The following is a 19,069-nucleotide window of genomic DNA, read 5'->3' as shown; positions in this document are numbered from 1 at the left end:
CAGCCTAGTTGAGGAGGTGGGAGGGAGGACATACCTCTTAGGCCTCAGCCCCTCATCCCTCAGGGGCAGGGTGGGGTGAAGAAGGCAGAAGGCAGGACTTCCTCTGGGTCCTGCCAGCAAATCATCCCAATGGGAAGGCACTGGGTTTTTTGTTTTCGTGATGGAGTCTCACTCTGTCGCCCAGGCTGGAGTGCAATGGGGCAATCTCAGCTCACTGCAACCTCTGCGTCCCGGGTTCAAAGGATCCTCCTGCCTCAGCCTCCTGAGTAGCTGGAACTACAGGCATGTGCCACCACACCTGGCTAATTTTTGTATTTTTTTTTTTTAGTAGAGACGGGGTTTCACCATTTTGGCCAGGCTGGTCTCGAACTCCTGACCTCAAGTGATCTGCCCGCCTCAGCCTGTTTTTGTTTTTGAGATGGGATCTCACTCTGTCACCCAAGCTGGAGGCAGCTGTGCAATCATGGCTCACTGCAGCCTCGACCTCCTGGGCTCAAGTGATCCTCCCACCTCAGCCTCCCTAGTAGCTGGGACCACAGGCATGCGCCACCATGCCCAGTTGGGAAGACACTGTTCCTCTGAGAAACAGTTACGGGCCCTATTGCCAGTCACCGCTAACCACACAGCCCTAAAGAGTCCTAGGGCCTGGGAGGCCTCTGTGTCCAAGGCTAAGGGTCCCTGTGTCATCAACCCCTAGGCCTAGGTCGGAGAGCACTTGAACTGTCTTGGGGCCTGATGGGTCCAGGAAGTTTCCGGCCCTCTCCAGCTGCCTTACCACAGCTCAGGGGTGTGGGCACCAGCCGTTTCCATGGCTGAGGCAAGGCTCCTGGCCCACCTCATAGTTCAGAGGCCCTCTTTTGGGACCCACTCCCCCTCACCCCCATGTAAACAAGCTACCACTGCAAGTTCATATTTTATTTCCAATAGGTTTGGAGCTTTGTTGATTTTTGCATTTTTGTAAAAAAGGAAAAAGTTTTCACTTAATTCATTGAAAGCCCTTTCGTGCTGAGCCCAAGGGGGAGCCTGGGCCAGGACCAGACCCTCTCAGCCCTCTTGTTCCTACCCCAGACACCCGGTGCTGGGGGTGCGGCTGCTCCCCTCCGCCCACTCTGCCCTCCCGCCCCTGCTGCATCTCTCTCTGTACAGAACAATTTTTAAAATGGAAGCTAAGACACAATATACACTGGACAGGCACACACACACGCACACAGGCGTCCGCCCAGAACAGGGCGGGACACCAGCTGCACTCAGAGAGCACCAAGGAATGCATACGGAGCCCCTCCGGGTAGGAGGGCAGGGCCTGGGCCCCCTTGGTCCTCAGTCCGCACTCCTCCCCGCCAATTGCCCTGCTAGCTGCCAGAGAGGGGAGGGGGCAGGGAGAGCTGGGGGCAGCTGGTTGGGGGCGGTGGTCATAGAATGAGTACCAGCCTGGTAGGCGGCCCTGGGGCCAGGGAGGCTCTTGTGGGGAGTCCGGGGAGGGGCGGGTGGGGGAAGGACTGAGGGTGGACCCTCAGGAACCTGAGGGCTGGAACTCCTGGGCCTTGCCCCTCAAGGAGCTTCAAGGGCCCAGGTGTCGGGAGTGGGGCTGGCCCTGCAGCACTGGCCTCCAGCCCTTGCTGTTCTCCCCAAGACTAAATTAACATTTGGTAAACTTAGGAGCTAAGCCAGCTGAGACCCCCAGCACTCCCCCTCGGGCCTCCCTGAGGCCCTCGCAGCTGGGGGCCAGGCCTGCTCTGGGGGACCCACGTCTTCCACACTCCACCCTTGCCCTGGCAAGGAGGTAGGGGGAGCAGGGCCTGCCCTGAGGGCTTCTCCCCTCCCCTTAGTGCCTTCCAGTCCCACCCTTCCCTGCTCAGGCCCCAGGAAGAAGTTAAAAATAGTTAGTTCCTACATTAAAAAAGAGACAGAACCAGATTCTCTGCCAAAAGGCCAGTGGGAGAAGAGGGGATGTCATCTCTGCAGTGGGAAGGGCAGGGAGTGGGTAGGGGAGGACTGCAAAATAGTTTCTTCTTTTAAAAAGTGCTTGGTAAGTCTTTTAAAGTGTGTGTCTATATCTATGTACAGATATACACACAGACACTGTCCACACCACCACGCATACCTGCACACATACGGAAATGTATACATATACATAATCATATACATATACATACATACATACACATATATATATATATATTCATATATATATATATATATATATACTTTAAAAAGTCCTAGGTGAGAAGATCTGGGCCAGGCTGGGCCAGGCCTGCAGGGTCACGACTGGAGGGTGTGGGCCCGGCCAGGCTGGCAGATGGGGCACTCACTGCCCTCGGCGCAGAGCTCACACAGCGCAGCATGTTGGCACGGCAGCACTGCCCGCTTCTGTTCCTGACACTTAAGGCATTTCACCGACTGCATGTGGAACACGGCCTGCAGGGAAAGGGGCATCGTGGTCACCATCCATGGGTCTGGCCCCAAGTTGAGCGAGGAGTTCCCTTGATCCTCACTGCAGCCCCTTGGGATGGGAAAACTGAGGTACCGAGCTCAACAGTGTGCTCCCAGACCCCTGTTGGCAGGTGAGAGAGCAGGCTGAGTCCACCTCTGCATGGGGCATGGCCAGGCTGCCACAAGACCCACCCCTCAGAGAGGCTTCGCCCAGTCTCATTTGACCTTGTAATCCCCAGATGGGGAAAATGAGGCCCAGAAAGGGCTGGGACATGCCCAGGGCCACACCTGGGGGCTTGGCTGCCCGAGAACAGAGGAAAGACAGCTCTTCCCACCATGCCACGTTGGCCCCTGGGACCCAGCAGGAGATCTGGGAAGGCAGGGGTAGCCCTGGGGTCCTGGGCCTCACTGGAAGGCCCGCTGCTCCATGGAGGGTGTACAGGAGGACGCATTTGGGGCCCAGGCATTTGTGAGAAGCTTGGTCAGGGCCGCCCTCAGGGGTGCTGGGGGTGGCACCGACACCCCTCACCCCCAGCCTTTTCACCTTCCCCAGTGCACTCTCCTCACCCACTCCCAGCAGGCCGGCCTTTTGAGTGCCGGCCCAGTGCTGGGCAGAGGCTCTCAGGAGGGTGGCCATCCCTGGAGCAGCCTGGACCAGGTCAGAGTCCAAGAGCTGGCTGAGGCCACCGTGCATCCCACCCAGTGCTCCCCGACCTGGGCTGACCTTGTCCACTTGTTCCAGGTGGGCCCGCAGTTGTTTCTGGAGGGAGTAGAGGGTGGAGAGTGAGAGCGCCTCCAGGTCGGAGAAGGCGGGCAGGGCCTGGGGCTCAGGCCCCGCGTGTAGCCGCTCCAGCTCCTCCTGGAGCTTCTTCACCTGCACCTCCAGTGCATCCCGCTGCTCCCGGGCCAGCTCGCACTCGGCGCCCGCCGCACTGGCCCGCTCACCAGCCTCCTCCGCCTCTTTCTTCCAGGCATCACAAGCCTGTGGGGCCAGCATACAGTCTCATCACAATGGCCCTGCCCTGCCCCTGTCCCCAGAGAGCATCATCTTTTGGGGGCCACTCTGGCTGCGAGGCCTGGTGGGAAGCTGGGTTGGCTCTCTGGGAGGAGGGCAAGGAGGAGGCTGATGCTGTCTGCACAGAGGTTTCAGAACCTGCAGGAGACTCTCCCCTCTGTGGCCAGGGAAAGGGGCCTGGGCCTAGCACAGCAGGGGGCACAGGGTAGAGCTGGGATTCTGGCCAGCACCCATAGGGTAGCCGGCTGCAGCTGGACAGGGGGCCCATTTCAGAACCCAGAACCTTGGACTTGAAACCCTGGAGAGGCGAGGCTACTGGGAGGAGGCAGGTGGTCCTGGGACAGACTACAAGCAGCTCACAGAGAGAATTTGAAGCCTGCAACAACAGTAACCACCCAGGGTCCTGACTGGCAAAGCAAGTCCTCCCAGGGGGAGAGCGAGCGAACAAAACTGAGTTTCTGCTCTGTTCTTCAAGCCCCCGCTTTCCCCCACCCCACGCCCGCTCTGTGAAGGAAGGTCTTGGGCTGGATGCCACCTGGCACTGGGGAAGGCCGGCAGGCACGGGGCCTGGTACCTGCTTGGCCTGCTTCCAGGACTCCTCCCACTGCTTGATGGTGCTGTTGGCTTCATCCAGCTCTTGCCGAAGTCGGGCCAGCTCGGCAGCCCCTGGCCCTGATAGGAAAGCGGGGGAAGTGCCCGGGGAGAAGCTTCCAGAGGCAAAATGCTCCCAGATGCTGCTGTTCATCCCGTTCAGACCTGCCCCAAGGAGGGGAAGAACATCAGCTCTGGAGGGCTTTGGGCCCAGGCCCTGGCCAGCCCTGCCTCAGGGGTTCCAGGGACTGGCTGTCCACTGGATGGGTGTGCAAGGCTCCAGCTAGTGTCAGGCCAGAGAATTTTGCAGGGACAGGAAGGCAGTGAAGGTGCAGGTGGCATGGGCGGAGTCGGACCTAACCTTGAGTGCCACCTGCTAGTTGGTGCCACTCAACTTCCGAGGCTCAGCACCCTCGTGTGGGAAACGGGACTCCCACACTGGCCTCACCGGGTAACTCAGGGGACTCAGGAAGTACTGCATGTGAGAGCAGTCCCAGGCCCCCGATAGTGGCAATTTATGATTGTGGCTTCACTTTTAGGCTAGGGCCTTTTTGCAGCCTGATGTGAGGCCCAGGAAGAGATAAAGAGGAAAAGACAGGCCAGAGCCTCATCGGATGGCAGAGCTGGGGCAGGAAGAGCTCAGGGAGCCTTGGGGCCATCCCCCTTGTTTTACAGACGAGGACCCTGGATAAAATGTTTTACCAAGAATCACACAAATTGTAAGTGGTAGGGCCAGGACACAGACAGGGAGTGTGGTTCCAAAGGCCTATGCTTTCCAGTCAACTATGCCGCGTGCACAGCCTCCCACCCACCGCCAACCCAGCTGCCCTCTGCTCACTCGCTCAACAGATGTTTACTAACATCAGGTCCCCCTGCTCTGGCCCCCAGGGCAGCCCCGGGCTTCCGAGAAGGACCCATATCCACCTCTGGCCTCACTCTGCCCATATGTACTTTCTGGTGACTTCTTCCTTGCTCCCTTTCCCACTAATCCAACCAGGATGTTCCAGAACCAGATTTAAGACGCTTTGCTCTCTGAGACACACAAGTGCACCCACAGAGGAGGGACATGGTCCTGTGCGGAGACCCTGTGGCATACACTGTCTGAGCCATCTGTCCCATCCCAGAGGAAGACCTCAGGGTCACCCCACCCACATGAGACCAGCCCTGCAGCAAGCTCTCCTGTCCCACCCATCTCTCCTCCTCCCTTGGAGAAGCTCTCCTGACTCTGCTGTCCAGGTAGGCCCCTCTATGATTCTCAGGAGGATCCCAATGGCTGGGCACCTCTGCTTCCCACACCGGCCACAGCTGCTGGACAGCAGAGACTGTTGCACTTACACCTGTATCAATACACCTGTGCTCAACAGTCACATGGTACAGGAAGGAGTGTGTGGCCAGTAAGTGGAGCTAAGTCTAGACGCCACCAGAAGCTGGGCATGGTGGTGCACGCCTGTGGTCCCAGCTACTCAGGAGGCTGATGTGGAAGGATTACCTGAGCTCAGGAGTTCCAGGCTGCAGTGAGCTAGGATCATGCCACTGCACTGCACTCCAGCCTGGGTGACAGACTGAGACCCTACTCGAAAAAAAAAAAAAAGATCCTATCCGAATATGGGGCAAGTCTGAAAAATGCAACACCAAGCACCTAAAGCTGACAGAATCAACGTAACAGAACAGCCTCTTCAAACTGGAAGGCGCTGAGAAATCCATGTGCTGTTCTGGGATCAGGAATGAGATAAGGGAAGCCACCAAACCCAATCAGAACTCTGAAGGGCTCATTCCCTGGGCCTGAGCAAAATGCTGGCACTCTCGGGGAGGGAGCTCCTGGTGTCTGCAGCTGCTGGGGGAGAGTGAGAGTGGTGGTGCCATGTGCTTCCCATCCCGCCCTCAGGAACATCCCCTGACACACACAAGAGGAGATGCACAGCCGGCCCGCAGTGGCACAGGCCTCTGTGCCATTCTTCTAGCCACTAAACCTTGAAGTGCCCTCAGAAACCCCCATTCCATACCATTCTAATTCTGTGGGCAAACAGCCTTCTGGGCCAGCCCTGGGCCTCCCTGGAGCCTCTGCCCGGCAGGAAGGGCACCCGAAGCCAGGGGTTAACCTGTCTGGCTTCTCCCTTGGTCCCCTGTGAACCTGGCTGGTGCGAGCCAGCCTCTCGGAGCCTGGGGTGACTGGGCAGAACAGAACCATGCTGTGAAAGAGACCAGGCCCAGCCCTGGCGACTGAGACCCCTGCTCTCACCTGCACTGGCCTCGTGCCTAGCACTTCAGCCCCATTACTCCATTCAATGCTCACAACATTAGGAGGTGGATGCTGCCGTTATACCCATTTCACAGCAGAGGAAACTAAGGCAGAGAGGCTCAATCACTTGTCCAGGGTCACACAGACAGGAATCTGACTCTGCCTCCTCGCCCAAGGCCTCTGCCCTAACCCCCAGCCTAGCTGATATGCCGTATATGGTGGTGGCCAGAGGCACCTCCTAAAGGCGCAGGTTCCTGCCCCAGTTCTCCTGAGTGAACCACTCCCTCTCTTACCCAAAGATCCATGTGATGCTGAGGTTCCCAAAAATGTGTTTTCCGACTGGCTCAGGTGGCCCTGGGGCTGCTGCAGGAAATGCGAGGAGAGGCTGACGGGAGGGGACGGGGATGCTGAGTGGAAGGAGGCAGAGCTGCCCAAGGAGCCGGGGATGTTCACGGGCGCAGAGCTCTGCAGCAAGCTGCCGCCTGCAAGAGAGGCCCGGGGAGGACGGGCTGGGTGAGGGCAGCGGAAGCCAGGCGGGCCACACAGAGCAAGGGGCCTGGGCCAGGCAGGAACCCGAGGAGTCCTCCAGGCTGCCCTGCCCACCCACACCCAGTACCGATGGTGATGCTTCCTGGGTGGGGCACTGTGCTGTTATCGAAAGTCTTCTCCAGGGCGGCCACGCCAAACTCATTCAGGTCCAGGTCATCCAAAGCAGACTCTAGGGACAGAGAAGAGTGGGATGTGACCTCCCGAGGGCCCATCTGACCCTGACCACCTCGTCTACTGCCCACGCTGCATCTTCACGCCCATGCTACGCTGGGTCTGTATTCTCCCAAGCCCCTGTGCCCTTCCTTCAGCTGCTTCCTATGCCAATCCTGACTCCTGACTTCTGACACCGTCTGCCAGTCATGTCCAACCCAAATGCCTCTCCTTTCTGAATCTTCTTTGATACTTCCAGGAGAAATCACATCCCCATCCAGGGTCCCTGCCTCGGACAAGGGTCTTGTCCCCTGATGTTACAACTCGAGGGTCTCAGCCCCGGGATCAGTGGGGGTGGGCGGGTCTCTGGGCACTCAGTGGCTGGTGTATAGCAGGTGCTTGACAAATGTCCACTGGGTGGGAAGTTTCCCTCTAGAGGGCAGGAGCAGCATGTTGTCATCTGTCTCCTCAGTGCCTGCCACAGGACCTGGCACAAAGCGGGCACCTAGAAATGAGTACTGAAAGAAAGGAGCACCAACTTCTAGCACCAGGAATTCTGAGAACGTCGTGCTGGCCATTCACTACACAAGGACACCAGTGAGATGAGTGGGGACTGAACGACACGTCTTGGGGTGAGACTGTACTCACCAAGGGGAAAAGGCACCTCTTTCTAATTTGCACAAAGGAGCTCAAAGGGTCAGTCCTGGCCCTACACCTTGGGGTCATTTCCCCTTTAGCTCAAAGGACTCAGAGTGCCCATCCCCTGATTTTCCCAAGACAGATGTCTAAGGGGTCTGGTGTGCTGATTTGAGACTCGCTTCAGAGACTGGGGGGTCTCTGACCCCAGACCCAGTCCTGGGCTTTCAAACAGAAATGGCCTAGTTACCTATGACTGACTCTACCGTGTCGCTGGTGGGGTAGAAGGGCAGAGCGTTTGCATTCATGCCGGGGACGCTGCTGGTGCCCACTGGGCTAGGGGGGGTAGCTGCCAGGCTGGAGGTGATACTAGAAGAGATGCTTGAGGTCAGGGGGCTGCCTGCGGGGAGGATGCCCAGCATGTCCTGCAACGAGAGAGGGAAGAGGAGAAGCAATGGTAGGCCTGCATACGGAGGCCAGGACGAGAGGCTGGAGAGGGGCTGGGGGCAAGGGAAATGGCCCGTGCCAGCTCTAGTCCGGGTGCCCCCATGCCCACATGGGCCCCGGCACACCCGACACCTTGTTGAGAGCATGGAGCTGGAGGTGCGGAGGCTGCCAGGCCCATTCGCCCCTACAGTCCTGTAGCAGGGAAGAGAGAAGCGAGTACAGGGCCTGGCAGAGTGCAGAGGTTCCAGGAACACTTTCTCCACTGAGTCTAGGAGGTGAGGGGCTCCAGGGCCTGACCCCCTACCCTCTCTGGATTTGTGGCTGGGACCCCACTTTAGTCCTGCCCTCAGCTTTTGGGAAAAGTGGTGCCTCCCACTCCCCGAAGCCTCCTGGGGTTCTGGGCCACTCCTGTCCACAGCAGAGGGGAGGAAGGGGGCTGAGAGCTCTATACCTGTTTGGGCTGAAGCAGAGGCTGCTCTTGACTCCTGGGCTCTAATGAGTGGGGTTTTAATTTGGCCTGAGGGAGAAAATTCAGGGAGTGGATGAATGTGGTGCTGGGGGGTCCCTGAGTCCATCTGACCCTGAGGCTGCAGGTACCAGGGGGCAGGTGGTGGCAGACATGCAACCCCTCTTCACATGCATGCACACACCCCCTTCTTCCTCCCCACCCCCTACTCCCTTCCCCTACCCTAAGCAGGGAGCTGCCCTTCTCCTCCCGGTGACACTAGGCCTCATGTAAGCCCAGAAGGTATCTCTCTCCAGGCCCAGTTAGGGACCCCTGTGTCCTGCTTCCCCAGGCCCTGCCTTTCCATGAAGGCAGTTCAGGGCAGCAGAAGGACCGCACCCAGGCGGGATCTGGCTCCTCTCCTAACCAGCTCTGCGGCCCAGGGGAGGCTGTGCAGCCTCCCCAGCCTTCCTGTCTTCAGCTGCAAATGGGCTGACACTGCTCCCTCTGTTCAGTCCTGAAGAGGCCGAGGACAGTGGAGTCCTAGCTCCCAGTCATCCTCCCCGTAGCTGGACCAAGACACTCCTCCAAGATTCTCTTGCCCCACGCAGGAGAAGGCTAACCTCACTGCTGCCTCCCTCATCCCTTACCTGGCATTTGAAATTTTTCAGGTACTCGGCTCCCACCTGGTCTTCCCTCTCGAAGCCGGGAGCCTTCTTATAGCTGCCAGGGGCCAGGCCAGACTCCCCAGGGAAGACGATGCCCTCCAGGTTTGGGGGCTTCCTGATGGAGCCCGGTGGGGAGCCGCAGAGGTTAGACGGGCTGCCTAGGCTGCTGTTTCTACAGAGGAGCTGCGGAGAAGGAGGGGAGGGAGTGGGCCCGTGGGCACAGCGCAGGCTGGTGCGTGGCCCGTCCTCCACCCTCCCCAGAGGGAGTCTTCAAGGGGCTCAATTCCACTTTCATCTGCCAACGAGCAGCAGTGACCACTCGGGGAGCCCGAAGCTCACGAAGGAAAGGGGAGTGACCTCAGGCTTTGTCCCTGCCACCAGTCCTACAGGCTCATCAGCACAGGCTCTGGGGACTGCCCTACCCCACCCCCGGGCCTGGGCTTTTGACGAAGAATGCTGAGATGGAAAAGACAGATCCCCCTGGCCTGAGGACAAATACCAGGATGGTCTCCCAAGCCCAGGCTGAAAGGGCCTAGGAGGCAAGTGTTGGCTCTGTCAGGCATGGTGCCCACCCACTCCCCAGGATGGACACGTACGGCACTGAGGTCAGGGGCATGCGGGCTGGAGGGGCTCACAGGCACCGAGTCTCCGGCGGCAGACGGCATGTACAGGACAGGACCCGGCTGGGTGGGGCTGGACACAGCTGAGGAAGGCTGCAGGTCGTCACTCAGGGGTGGCTCTGCAAGAGTCAGGGGCAGGGGTCAGCAGGCCCGAGCCAGCTCTGTCCCTCCAAAAATGCTCCTGGGTCCCTTCCAAAGGAGACCACAAATCCCCCTGCACATAAAGGGAAGGTTCCTACGACATCTCTAGTAACACCATGTCTGTGCATTTACTGTGTGCCAGGCACTGTGCCAGCACTTTGCAGTAATTGTGAATCTTCATGGTGACCAGAAGATACCAGTAATATGGTCTCCATTTTATAAATAAGAAAACTGAGGCTCAGAGAGGTAAGGTAAACCCACCAAAGTGACAGAGCTAAAACACAGAAGAGCTGGGACTTGAACGCTGATCTGTACAACTCCAAAGCCTGAATCACTTCCTTATGCCGTCTCAGCCAGGCGGTCCCAATGCCCATGGCTGGGGACCACCTCTGCATCAAGAATATGCTTCTCCCGCCCAGGGCCCTCGATTTATTTTCCATTCTTATCTCAGAGATAGGGCCTGAGCCTGGAAAGAGGTTAAGGAGACCCAGGGCAGTATCTTGGGGTGGAAAGAGGTGTTAACAGGTACAAACTGGAGCTCTGTCTCTGAGACTGGTGGCGGCCTACAGTATCATGCTGAGGATCCAGACCCACACTGTCCCACAAGGCAGCCAAAAGCCACATGTGGCTACTGAGCCCCTGAAACAGGCTGGTCTGAATGGAAATATCCCGTAGGCATTAAAATGCATATCAGATCTCATAGACTTAGTACAAAAAAAGGTAAAATGTCGATATTTTTGTATATTGATTATTGAAATAACCTTTTATGTTGGGCTAAATACAAATATGTTATTAAAATTAATTTAACAACATATTTTCCAATGTTTAATTCTTTTTTAATTTTTTTTTTTTTCTTTTTTTAAGACAGAGTCTCGCCCTGTTGCCCAGGCTGGAGTGCGGCGGCATGATCTCGGCTCACTGCAACCTCTGCTTCCTGGGTTCAAGTGATTCTCATGCCTCAGCCTCCCGAGTAGTTGGGATTACAGGCATGTGCCACCATGCCCAGCTTATTTTCATATTTTGCTATTTTTGTTAACATGCTTAAATATTTTAACTTTAAAATGACGTATGGGGGTTGCACTATATTCTGACTGGCTAGCTCTGCTCTAGAGGCCTGAGCAGGACTCAGCAGAGAAGAGCTCCATGTTCCATTAGTGATGTCTGTCATGGGTATGACATGGGGTGGCTGGTGGGATTTGCCAAGTCAGCCATGGGAGGCACAGTGCCTCAACCCTCCCTGGAACCATGAGTGCTCAACCAGGCGGACAATCCCTGCAGTCTCTATCTCACTACTTTGGAAGCTCTAGGCCTTCAAGGCTACTTCCAGAAAGGTGGGGGAATGGAGCTTCCAGTGGGGACAAGGCCTGCTGCTGGCAGGCCAGAACTCCTGTGCAGGGCATACTGCCAGGGGCCATCCCCGGCCTAAGCCTGAGCTAGCCAGGCGAGGGAGGGGTGGGAGAGGGCCCTGCCCCGGGGCAATGGGAACAGCATACGTTCTACGTGGGCAAAGGCGCAGAAGGGTCCTCGGGGACAGCTGCCCGACTGCTGCATGTCGTTGCACTTGGTGGACTTGTAGATCTGGAGGGCAGAGCACAGGCAAGTCAGGCTCAGGCCCTGAGGGAAGGCCGGGCAGGCTCCCCTTCCTCCAGCATGAGTGCGCTGGCTTAGTCATCTCTTGCCCTGTGTTCCCGGCCCCTCCCCTCCCCTCTACTATGTCTCTCCCTACCAGCTTCTTACTCAAACTCCTGAGGCAGCCCACCACCACTCCCCATTGTCACTGACAGCCTCCGTTCTGGGGCCACAGGTCCCACCAGCCCTCCCAAAGGGATCCCCCAGTGACTCTCCACTCACGGGCATGGCCAGGTCTGTGCCTCCAAGCGTGCCTCCTGGGCATTAAGGGAGCCACAATCTCAGGCAACTACCCCTGCCAATGTGAACCCTGTCAGGATACCCTGGGTTGTGACCTATACTAAGTAACCTTCCACTCTGCTGTCTGCAGCTACATAAGGTAGTTTCTGTCCGCGTGTCTACCTCAGGGTGTCCTGGCTTCCATGGAACACCAAGGGCAGGGACTGCAGGTGCCTCTCTGAACCCCAGACAAGACCTAGGCACACAGATATGGCCCAGGCTACCTCTTGGGGCCAGAGGGCAAGGGAACTGTGTTAGGGAGGTTGCTGATAATCTAGGCCCTGATAGGAGACAGGGCAACAGGAAGGAGCTTATTTTTTTTCAATCCTTTTTTTTTTTTTTTTTGATGGAGTCTCGCTCTGTCACCCAGGCTGGAGTGCAGTGGTGCGATCTTGGCTCACTGCAACTTCCGCCTCCCGGGTTCAAGCGATCCTCCCACCTCAGCCTCCCGAGTAGCTGGGGTTACAGGTGCTCACCACCAAATCTGGCTAATTTTTGTATATTTAGTAGAGATAGCATGTTGCAGGGTAGTCTCAAACTCCTGACCTCAAGTGATGCACCCACCTCGGCCTCCCAGAGTGCTGGAATTATAGGCATAAGCCACCGTGCCTGGCCCTATTTTTTCAATCCTGATGTCACTGGATTACAAGCACCATGAGTGGTGGAAAGCCCAGAGTGGCCAGGTCGCCACACTCCATCTACACCTGCCCTGTCAGGAGGCCTGGGGGACACAGAACTGGAAGCAGAAGGCTGCTTGGTGAGCGTGGGCTCAGAATAGGAGAAGATGCCAAATTCAGCGTGCAGGGATCCTCTAGGCACTGCCAGGGGAGAGCTGGTGGCCACAAGTCCCTCTTCCAGGATGGCATCAGGATGGGTTCTGCCAACATCTCCACTGATCCTGCCTGCCTCTCTCCTTACTTCCCAAAGCCACCCCCCCACCCTGCTGTGGGGCCCACCTCGGGGTGGAACTGCTGCTCGGTGCGGGTGTGGCAGTACTGGCAGGCGTCTCCGTTCTCACACTTGCCAGGGTCTCCCCACTCATCCCCGTGCTTGACGTTTGGACATGGAGACGACCTGGCCAACAAGAGGGTGGGGTCAGATGGAGAAAGGAGAAGGTGAGATCGGAGCCTAGCAAGTGCCACCTGGACCCAGCCTCATAGGCATGAGCACAGAAATGGAAAAGACCAGCTGCAGAGTCAGGGCCTTGCTGGTGCCACAAGCCAAGCTTTTTCTCTGACCCAGCCTGGCCGAATCACCACAAAGGATACTGTTTGATTCCCCTCAGCCAGGCCCTCCCACTAGCCCAAGTAGGGTCAGGCTGGAGCTACAACCACACTGTCCACGCTGTGGCCTGGTCCTCATTCAACACATTCCCCTCAGGATCAGGAGCGGTGGAGCCTCAGAGACGGTCTGACCAGGGTCCTCATTCATGCAGGAGGTGAAGCTGGGCTCCTACTGTCCAGCTATCCTCACTATGCCCTCCCCTGGGCCCTGGGCTTGCGATCCTGTCATCCCCAGGACCAGCCTCCCCTCCTCCCGGAGAGCCAGTGGGAGCAGCCTCTGCCTGACCCCTTCCCTGCCACTCCTCCCTCCCGTGGCTGGCCTCCTGGGGCCTAAGGACCTGTATTTGTGCTTCCGGGGGCTCCGCCGCCGGTCCTTGCTGTTGTGGTAGTAGGGACAGGCATAGCCTTGGCGGCACAGCCGCGGGGGCTTCTTGCAAGGCTCCGTCTTATAGTTCCCCAGCACATAAGCAGTCTCTGCACAGGGGGCCAGAGGGCAGGGGTCAGGTGAGAGGAGCTGGAGCACCCCAAGACTAGCAGGACTGGAGTGGAGGGAAGGAGAAGCCACTGGGAAGGAGTCCAAGACAGGAGGCCCCTGCCAGATGTGAGTAGGGCCCCTCCTCCCAGGCCATGGCACAGCCCCAGGTGCAGCAAGGACAACAGATGCTGTCCATCAGAGAGACACTCACAGCTCACAGGGTGAAAGGGCACTCTTGCAGGGCGGAAAACATTTGCATGTGCACTTATGTATGTGCCTGTGCACATGTGAAAGCCTGGAGGGATCTTGGGAACATGATGTGTCAGGGAAAACGCCTCTAGAGGCGCCTTTTGAATGGTGGGTGTAGGGTGGGATGCGGGCCAGGTCGGGGCCTCGGCTAGAGCAGGCAGTAGGTGGTGGTGAGCCAAATCCCCAGGGCAGCTATGAGCAGGATTATAGGGAGGGCGCGGCCGAGGCGTGGATGCCTGTACCTTGCCACCGAGGCTCCTCACTGAGGATCTTTTCTATCATGGCATGGCTCGCAGCCCCAGCCGACTGGCCCTCTATGCTCCCCTCTACCGTGGTCTGGCCATTCTGCAAGGCCTCCATGGCCTGAAGCTCCCTGGGAGGAGAGGAAAGAACAGAGAGGGTGGAGAGGGGGCATGAGGGGGCAAGAACCAGAGTGCCAGCCCTCCACTGCAGTCTGAGGTACTCACCATCATTAGCCGCCAGGCCCCTGCCCTGGACCCCAGCCTACTGCCATCAGCCCAGCCCAGCACCCAGCCCACCTGATGTCGTAGACAGGGGAGCGGAGGTCATGGGGCCCGTGGGCAAAAGCGCAGTGCAGGCCGTTTTTGGTGCAGTTGCCTTTCGAGTCTGTCTCGTGGATGCAGATTCCAGTTTTGTAGTAACGAAGGTGGTACCTGCGCTCAGTGTCCCCTGTGGTTCTGTGCAGGAATGGGCACCTGGAACACGGTAGTGGGGGTCACTCAACTTTGCTGCCTGCAGCCTAGGCTTCCCTGCCTACCCCCTGCCCTTACCCCAACTGTTTTTGTTGTTGTTGTTTGTTTGTTTTGTTTTGTTTTTGAGACGGAGTCTTGCTCTGTCGCCAGGCTGGAGTGCAGTGGCACGATCTTGGCTCACTGCAACTCTGACTCCCTGGTTCAAGTGATTCTCCTGCCTCAGCCTCCCGAGTAGCTGGGACTACAGGCACACACCACTATGCCCAGCTAATTTTTGTATTTTTAGTAGAGACGGGGTTTCACCATGTTGGCCAGGATGGTCTCGATCTCCTGACCTCATGATCTGCCCACCTCAACCTCCCAAAGTGCTAGGATTACAAGCATGAGCCACTGCGCCTGGCCTTTCCCCAACCATTGAACAGCTTTCACTATGGCCTGGAAGGTGCACTAGGAAGAAGGCAATAATGAGCCCTGCTGCGAGGTAACAGAACTGCCCTGCTGCTGCCTGCAGCCTAAATGGGGCCCAACAGGGCCTGGCATTCCAGGGCAGGACAGACATCGGAGAACAAATGCTGCCCAGGCTTGGGGGCCGTCAGAGAAGCAAATGATCTACTCAAAACTCAGGTATAGCCTTCATCCCCTGAGTGCTTCGTTAGGCTAGGGGTAGGGTCAGCAATCCTTGGGCCTCCGTGAGAAAGAGGTGCTAGGCTGGGCCAGTAGCTCACACCTACAATCTCAGCACTTTGGGAGGCAAGGCAAGAGGATCATTTGAGGCCCGGAATTTGAGACCAGCCTGGGCAACACAATGAAGACATCCCCTCACCCATCTCTACAAATTAAAAATGTTTTAAATCATGGCCAGGCGTGGTGGCTCACCCCTGTAAATCCCAACACTTGTGGGAGGCCGAGGCGGGTGGATCACCTGAGGTCAGGAGTTTGAGACCAGCTTGGACAACATGGCAAAACCCCGTCTCTACTAAAAATACAAAAAATTAGCAGGGCATGGTGGCCTGCGCCTGTAATCCCAGCTACTTGGGAGGCTGAGGTAGAATTGCTTGAACCCAAGAGGTGGAGGTTGCAGTGAGCCGACATGGAAGTGCCAGTGGAAGCAGGTGCCCATTCCAGCCTCGGCAACAGAGCGGACTCCATCTCAAAAAAAAAGAAATCAACTGAAGCCAGGCATAGTGGCTCATGACTGTAATTCCAGCACTTTGGGAGGCCAAGGAGGGCGGATCACCTGAGGTCAGGAGGTCGAGACTAGCCTGGTCAGCATGGTAAAACCCTGTCTCTACTAAAAATGCAAAATTAGCTGGGTATTGTGGTGCACGCCTGCAGTCCCAGCTACTTGGGAGGCTGAGGCAGGAAAATCACTTGCACCCAGGAGGTGGAGGTTGCAGTGAGCCAAGATCGCACCCCTGCACTCCAGCCTGGGCAACAGAGTAGAGTTTGAGGGTGCAGCGAGGATGCTGCCACTGCACTCCAGCCTGGGGGAAAGAGGGAGACCCTGTCTAAATAAATAAATAAAATTATAAAAATTTTAAAAAAGAAAGAGGGCTGACGAAGGGAAGGCTCTATGAGACAAGCAGGGTCAGTGAATGTTCCGTCGGTGACACTCCCAGGTGTGGCACCTCCCTATGTCTGTCATTAGTGCGACACTCCCAGGTGTGGCACCTCCCTATGTCAGTGCAACACTCCCAGGTGTGGCACCTCCCTATGTCTGTCATTAGTGCGACACTCCCAGGTGTGGCACCTCCCTGTGTCTGTCAGTGCTGTGCCCTATTTCTCTACAGAGATTTGCAGTAAGATATTTAGGGTCAGCAAACCTGGGCACCGGTGAGGCGCTCTCTCTAAACAGCCAGCTTTGGTGGGAACTGCATGGGATGTGATCCCCAGGGGAGGATGAAAAAAGGCCAGGGAGCCTCCTGGGTTCAGATGTGGGCCCTTAGGCTTAGTGAAAGAAAGGCCTGTCTTAGGTTTCCTAAAAGTGGGAAAGGGAAATGGTACCTCCCCGCAGCCTACCGCCAGGGATGGTGGGGTCTGAGTCCAGGCTCGGGCCATGGGCTGGGCTGCAACCAGTCCTCTGGATGGCTTCCCAGAATCTGCCCAGCCTACCCTGAGGGCATCTGACCCAGAAGGAGACACGGGGCTCCTCTGAGGACAGGCTGGGTCACTCACTCGTCGCCCTCCGGGCAGAGGCCTGTAGCCTCGTCGTACTTGGTGCAGTAGACGTCAGGGCTGTAATTGAAGGTGCCGTCCCGACGGCGGATGGACCGGCGGCGCCGCTGGTTCACGAAGTGCCAGTGGAAGCAGGTGTAGGGCCGATGCTGCGTGCATTTGTGTTGCACAAAGAGTGGGCACTGCTCTGTGCGGAATTCTTTCAGGTACCTGCAGAGAGAGCCCCGCATGGGGCAGGCCGGGAGCAGAGAATGAAGTCTCTTGCTTCCCAGCAAGAAGTTAGCCGCCAAGTCCCCTGAGGGCCCTGCTCTGGGGTGCTAGTTCCACTGGAACACCAGGAGAGACCCAGAGCCGTAAGGCTACACCTCAGCTCTAGGATCCAAACCAACACCCCAGTCCCACACCAGCCTGAAAGGCAGGAACCACAGACCACAGGGGCCTCGGCGGTCAGCTGTCCGCTGTGTTGACCAGCTGTGGCGTTAATCAGCAGCTTGGTTCTCTGAGCCCTTTCCAAGGTTTCCCAAGCCAAACCACTAATCACAGGCAAAGGGCTGCAAATAAGAGCATGAGGCGCCTCTGCCAAACTCTACAGGCCTCTGCTACCCAGGTCCACCTGCCTGTTGTTGCAGGCCTCGCCTGTACCATGAGCTGGGGCTGTGGGCTGAGAGGAGATATCTACAGATAAGCACTTAGGCTTTTCAGCTCTGAAGCTGAAAGCCCAGGTCACAAGGCATCCCTCGGGACTACTGACTCAGTAATTACCGTCCTGTCTGCCCGCCTCTGCCCAGAGACATTTCCTAGCACTACCTAGATCTGTGCTTGGGGAAAATCTTATACCGAAGTTCTGAAGATACCCGCCCCCCGCCCCCGCCCCTGCTGCTCCAGCCTGTTCTGTCCCCAGTCGTGTCACCTCATGTGAGTACCTGCAGCAGCCGGGCTATTTATGTCCTGGGGGCATGAAGCTGTCTCCTTTTGGCCGCCTCCTCCCAACCTTCACTGGTCTCTCTCCTCTGCCCTGCATGTGTAACAGCCAAGACACTCCCAAATCTCTTCTCCCACATTCCACCCAGTGGAAGGCCCCAGACCCACTTACCCCCTTACATCTGGGTTTTTGTTTGCTACATGTGTCCAGGTTGGGGGGTCTCCTAGACTGGGCTCCCCTGCCCCCGGCCCCAGGAAGGACAGGCAGTTAGTATAGTTCTCTTTAGTCTCTCGAGCCTAACAATGCAAGCAACAAATGGCTTGGGATAGGACATCTAACGTCATCGAGAAGGATGGTGCCAGAGGCTTGGAGACTGCAGAAAGAAGCATGAAGGGAACAGAAGTCGATCCAAAAAAGGGATCCTTGACCCAGGCTGGGATGCGGGAAGGAGGAAGGGGGAAGAGGGGAGGAGAGGTACTAGTGGATGAAGAATTTGAAGGTGTTTTTGGAACAGAAACAGTATGAGCTTAGAAACAGAGTGTGTCTGGTTCTAAGAGCTCCCAGTACCTTCGTGGATGTGCGTGGAATAGGAAGGGAACTGGAAAAGAGAAAAGGAGGATGAGGTGAGGTGCAGGAGGCAAACTGCAAATTTCAAGGGCCTCATCTCTGGGCTCTAGGTACATCCTGAAGACCCCAGGCAGAAATCTGGAAGCCTCCCTATGGCCTGATGCTCTCCTGGTCCCTTTGGCATTTGAAGCAAAGGTTCTTCTCCTTCACTGTCTGGTTAGACAAAAAGCTGTGCCCTCCTGCTACACAAAGGTACCACGCCTGGCACTGAGCTGGGATACCCATTCCTCAAACTGGTAGGACCATCCCTCTCCTGGGAGGTACATCCTCTTCCTGACTTTTTGGACCCACAAAGAAACTACCTCAGGAGGTAACAGAAAATGGGAGAGAAGGAACTTTCCTGAAAGAGGGAAGCTGGGCCCCGAGCCAGGAGCACAGAAGAGTGAGGCATGGTTAGAATGGGCAGATTAAGGACGGAACATCCAGTTAAACTGGAATCTCATATAAGCAATGAATAATATTTTAGCCTAATTAAGTCTCAAATATTGCATGGGACATACTTATCCTAAAGAAATTATCTGCTTCTGGTCAGGCACGGTGGCTCATGCCTGTAATCCTAGCATTTTGGGAAGCTGGGGCGGGCGGATCACCTGAGGTCTGGAGTTCGAGACCAGACTGGCCAAACTGCTGAAACCCGGTCTCTACTAAAAATATAAAAAAAACGGCTGGGCACGGTGGCTCAAGCCTGTAATCCCAGCACTTTGGGAGGCTAAGGCGGGCGGATCACAAGGTCAACAGATCGAGACCATCTTGGCCAACCTGGTGAAACCATGTCTCCACTAAAAA

General features: G+C 56.9%; 2 protein-coding genes across 7 annotated transcripts in view; one reads left to right on the top strand and one right to left on the bottom strand.

Annotated features, from left to right (window-relative positions):
• Positions 1–900: 900 nt before the first annotated feature.
• Positions 901–19,069, bottom strand: part of UNK (unk zinc finger) — a 40,830-nt gene continuing 22,661 nt past the window's right edge. For 4 of the 6 annotated variants that reach the window (XM_008965830.3, XM_063599409.1, XM_063599411.1 and 1 more), the window contains 15 exons: positions 16,735–16,944; positions 14,386–14,562; positions 14,089–14,219; positions 13,461–13,596; positions 12,796–12,913; positions 11,425–11,509; positions 9,767–9,909; positions 9,153–9,353; positions 8,509–8,574; positions 7,861–8,035; positions 6,892–6,993; positions 6,569–6,757; positions 4,020–4,201; positions 3,155–3,412; positions 901–2,415 (listed from right to left, as the gene is read on the bottom strand). In XM_008965830.3, coding sequence (XP_008964078.1) covers positions 2,260–2,415; positions 3,155–3,412; positions 4,020–4,201; positions 6,569–6,757; positions 6,892–6,993; positions 7,861–8,035; positions 8,509–8,574; positions 9,153–9,353; positions 9,767–9,909; positions 11,425–11,509; positions 12,796–12,913; positions 13,461–13,596; positions 14,089–14,219; positions 14,386–14,562; positions 16,735–16,944 — 2,329 coding nt within the window. In that variant the 3' untranslated portion in view covers positions 901–2,259. The remainder of the gene's footprint in view (positions 2,416–3,154; positions 3,413–4,019; positions 4,202–6,568; positions 6,758–6,891; positions 6,994–7,860; positions 8,036–8,508; positions 8,575–9,152; positions 9,354–9,766; positions 9,910–11,424; positions 11,510–12,795; positions 12,914–13,460; positions 13,597–14,088; positions 14,220–14,385; positions 14,563–16,734; positions 16,945–19,069) is intronic. The other 2 variants (XM_063599412.1, XM_008965833.4) reach the window with 2 other exon arrangements.
• On the top strand, positions 4,702–5,434 carry LOC100989216 (uncharacterized). Its single transcript, XM_063599413.1, has one exon. The coding sequence runs from the start codon at positions 4,805–4,807 to the stop codon at positions 5,432–5,434; it is 630 nt and encodes a 209-aa protein (XP_063455483.1). The 5' UTR covers positions 4,702–4,804.

This window comes from Pan paniscus, chromosome 19 (assembly GCF_029289425.2).
Source record: "Pan paniscus chromosome 19, NHGRI_mPanPan1-v2.0_pri, whole genome shotgun sequence".
Classification (NCBI taxonomy): domain Eukaryota; kingdom Metazoa; phylum Chordata; class Mammalia; order Primates; family Hominidae; genus Pan; species Pan paniscus.
This window is presented reverse-complemented; position numbering and strand designations above follow the sequence as displayed.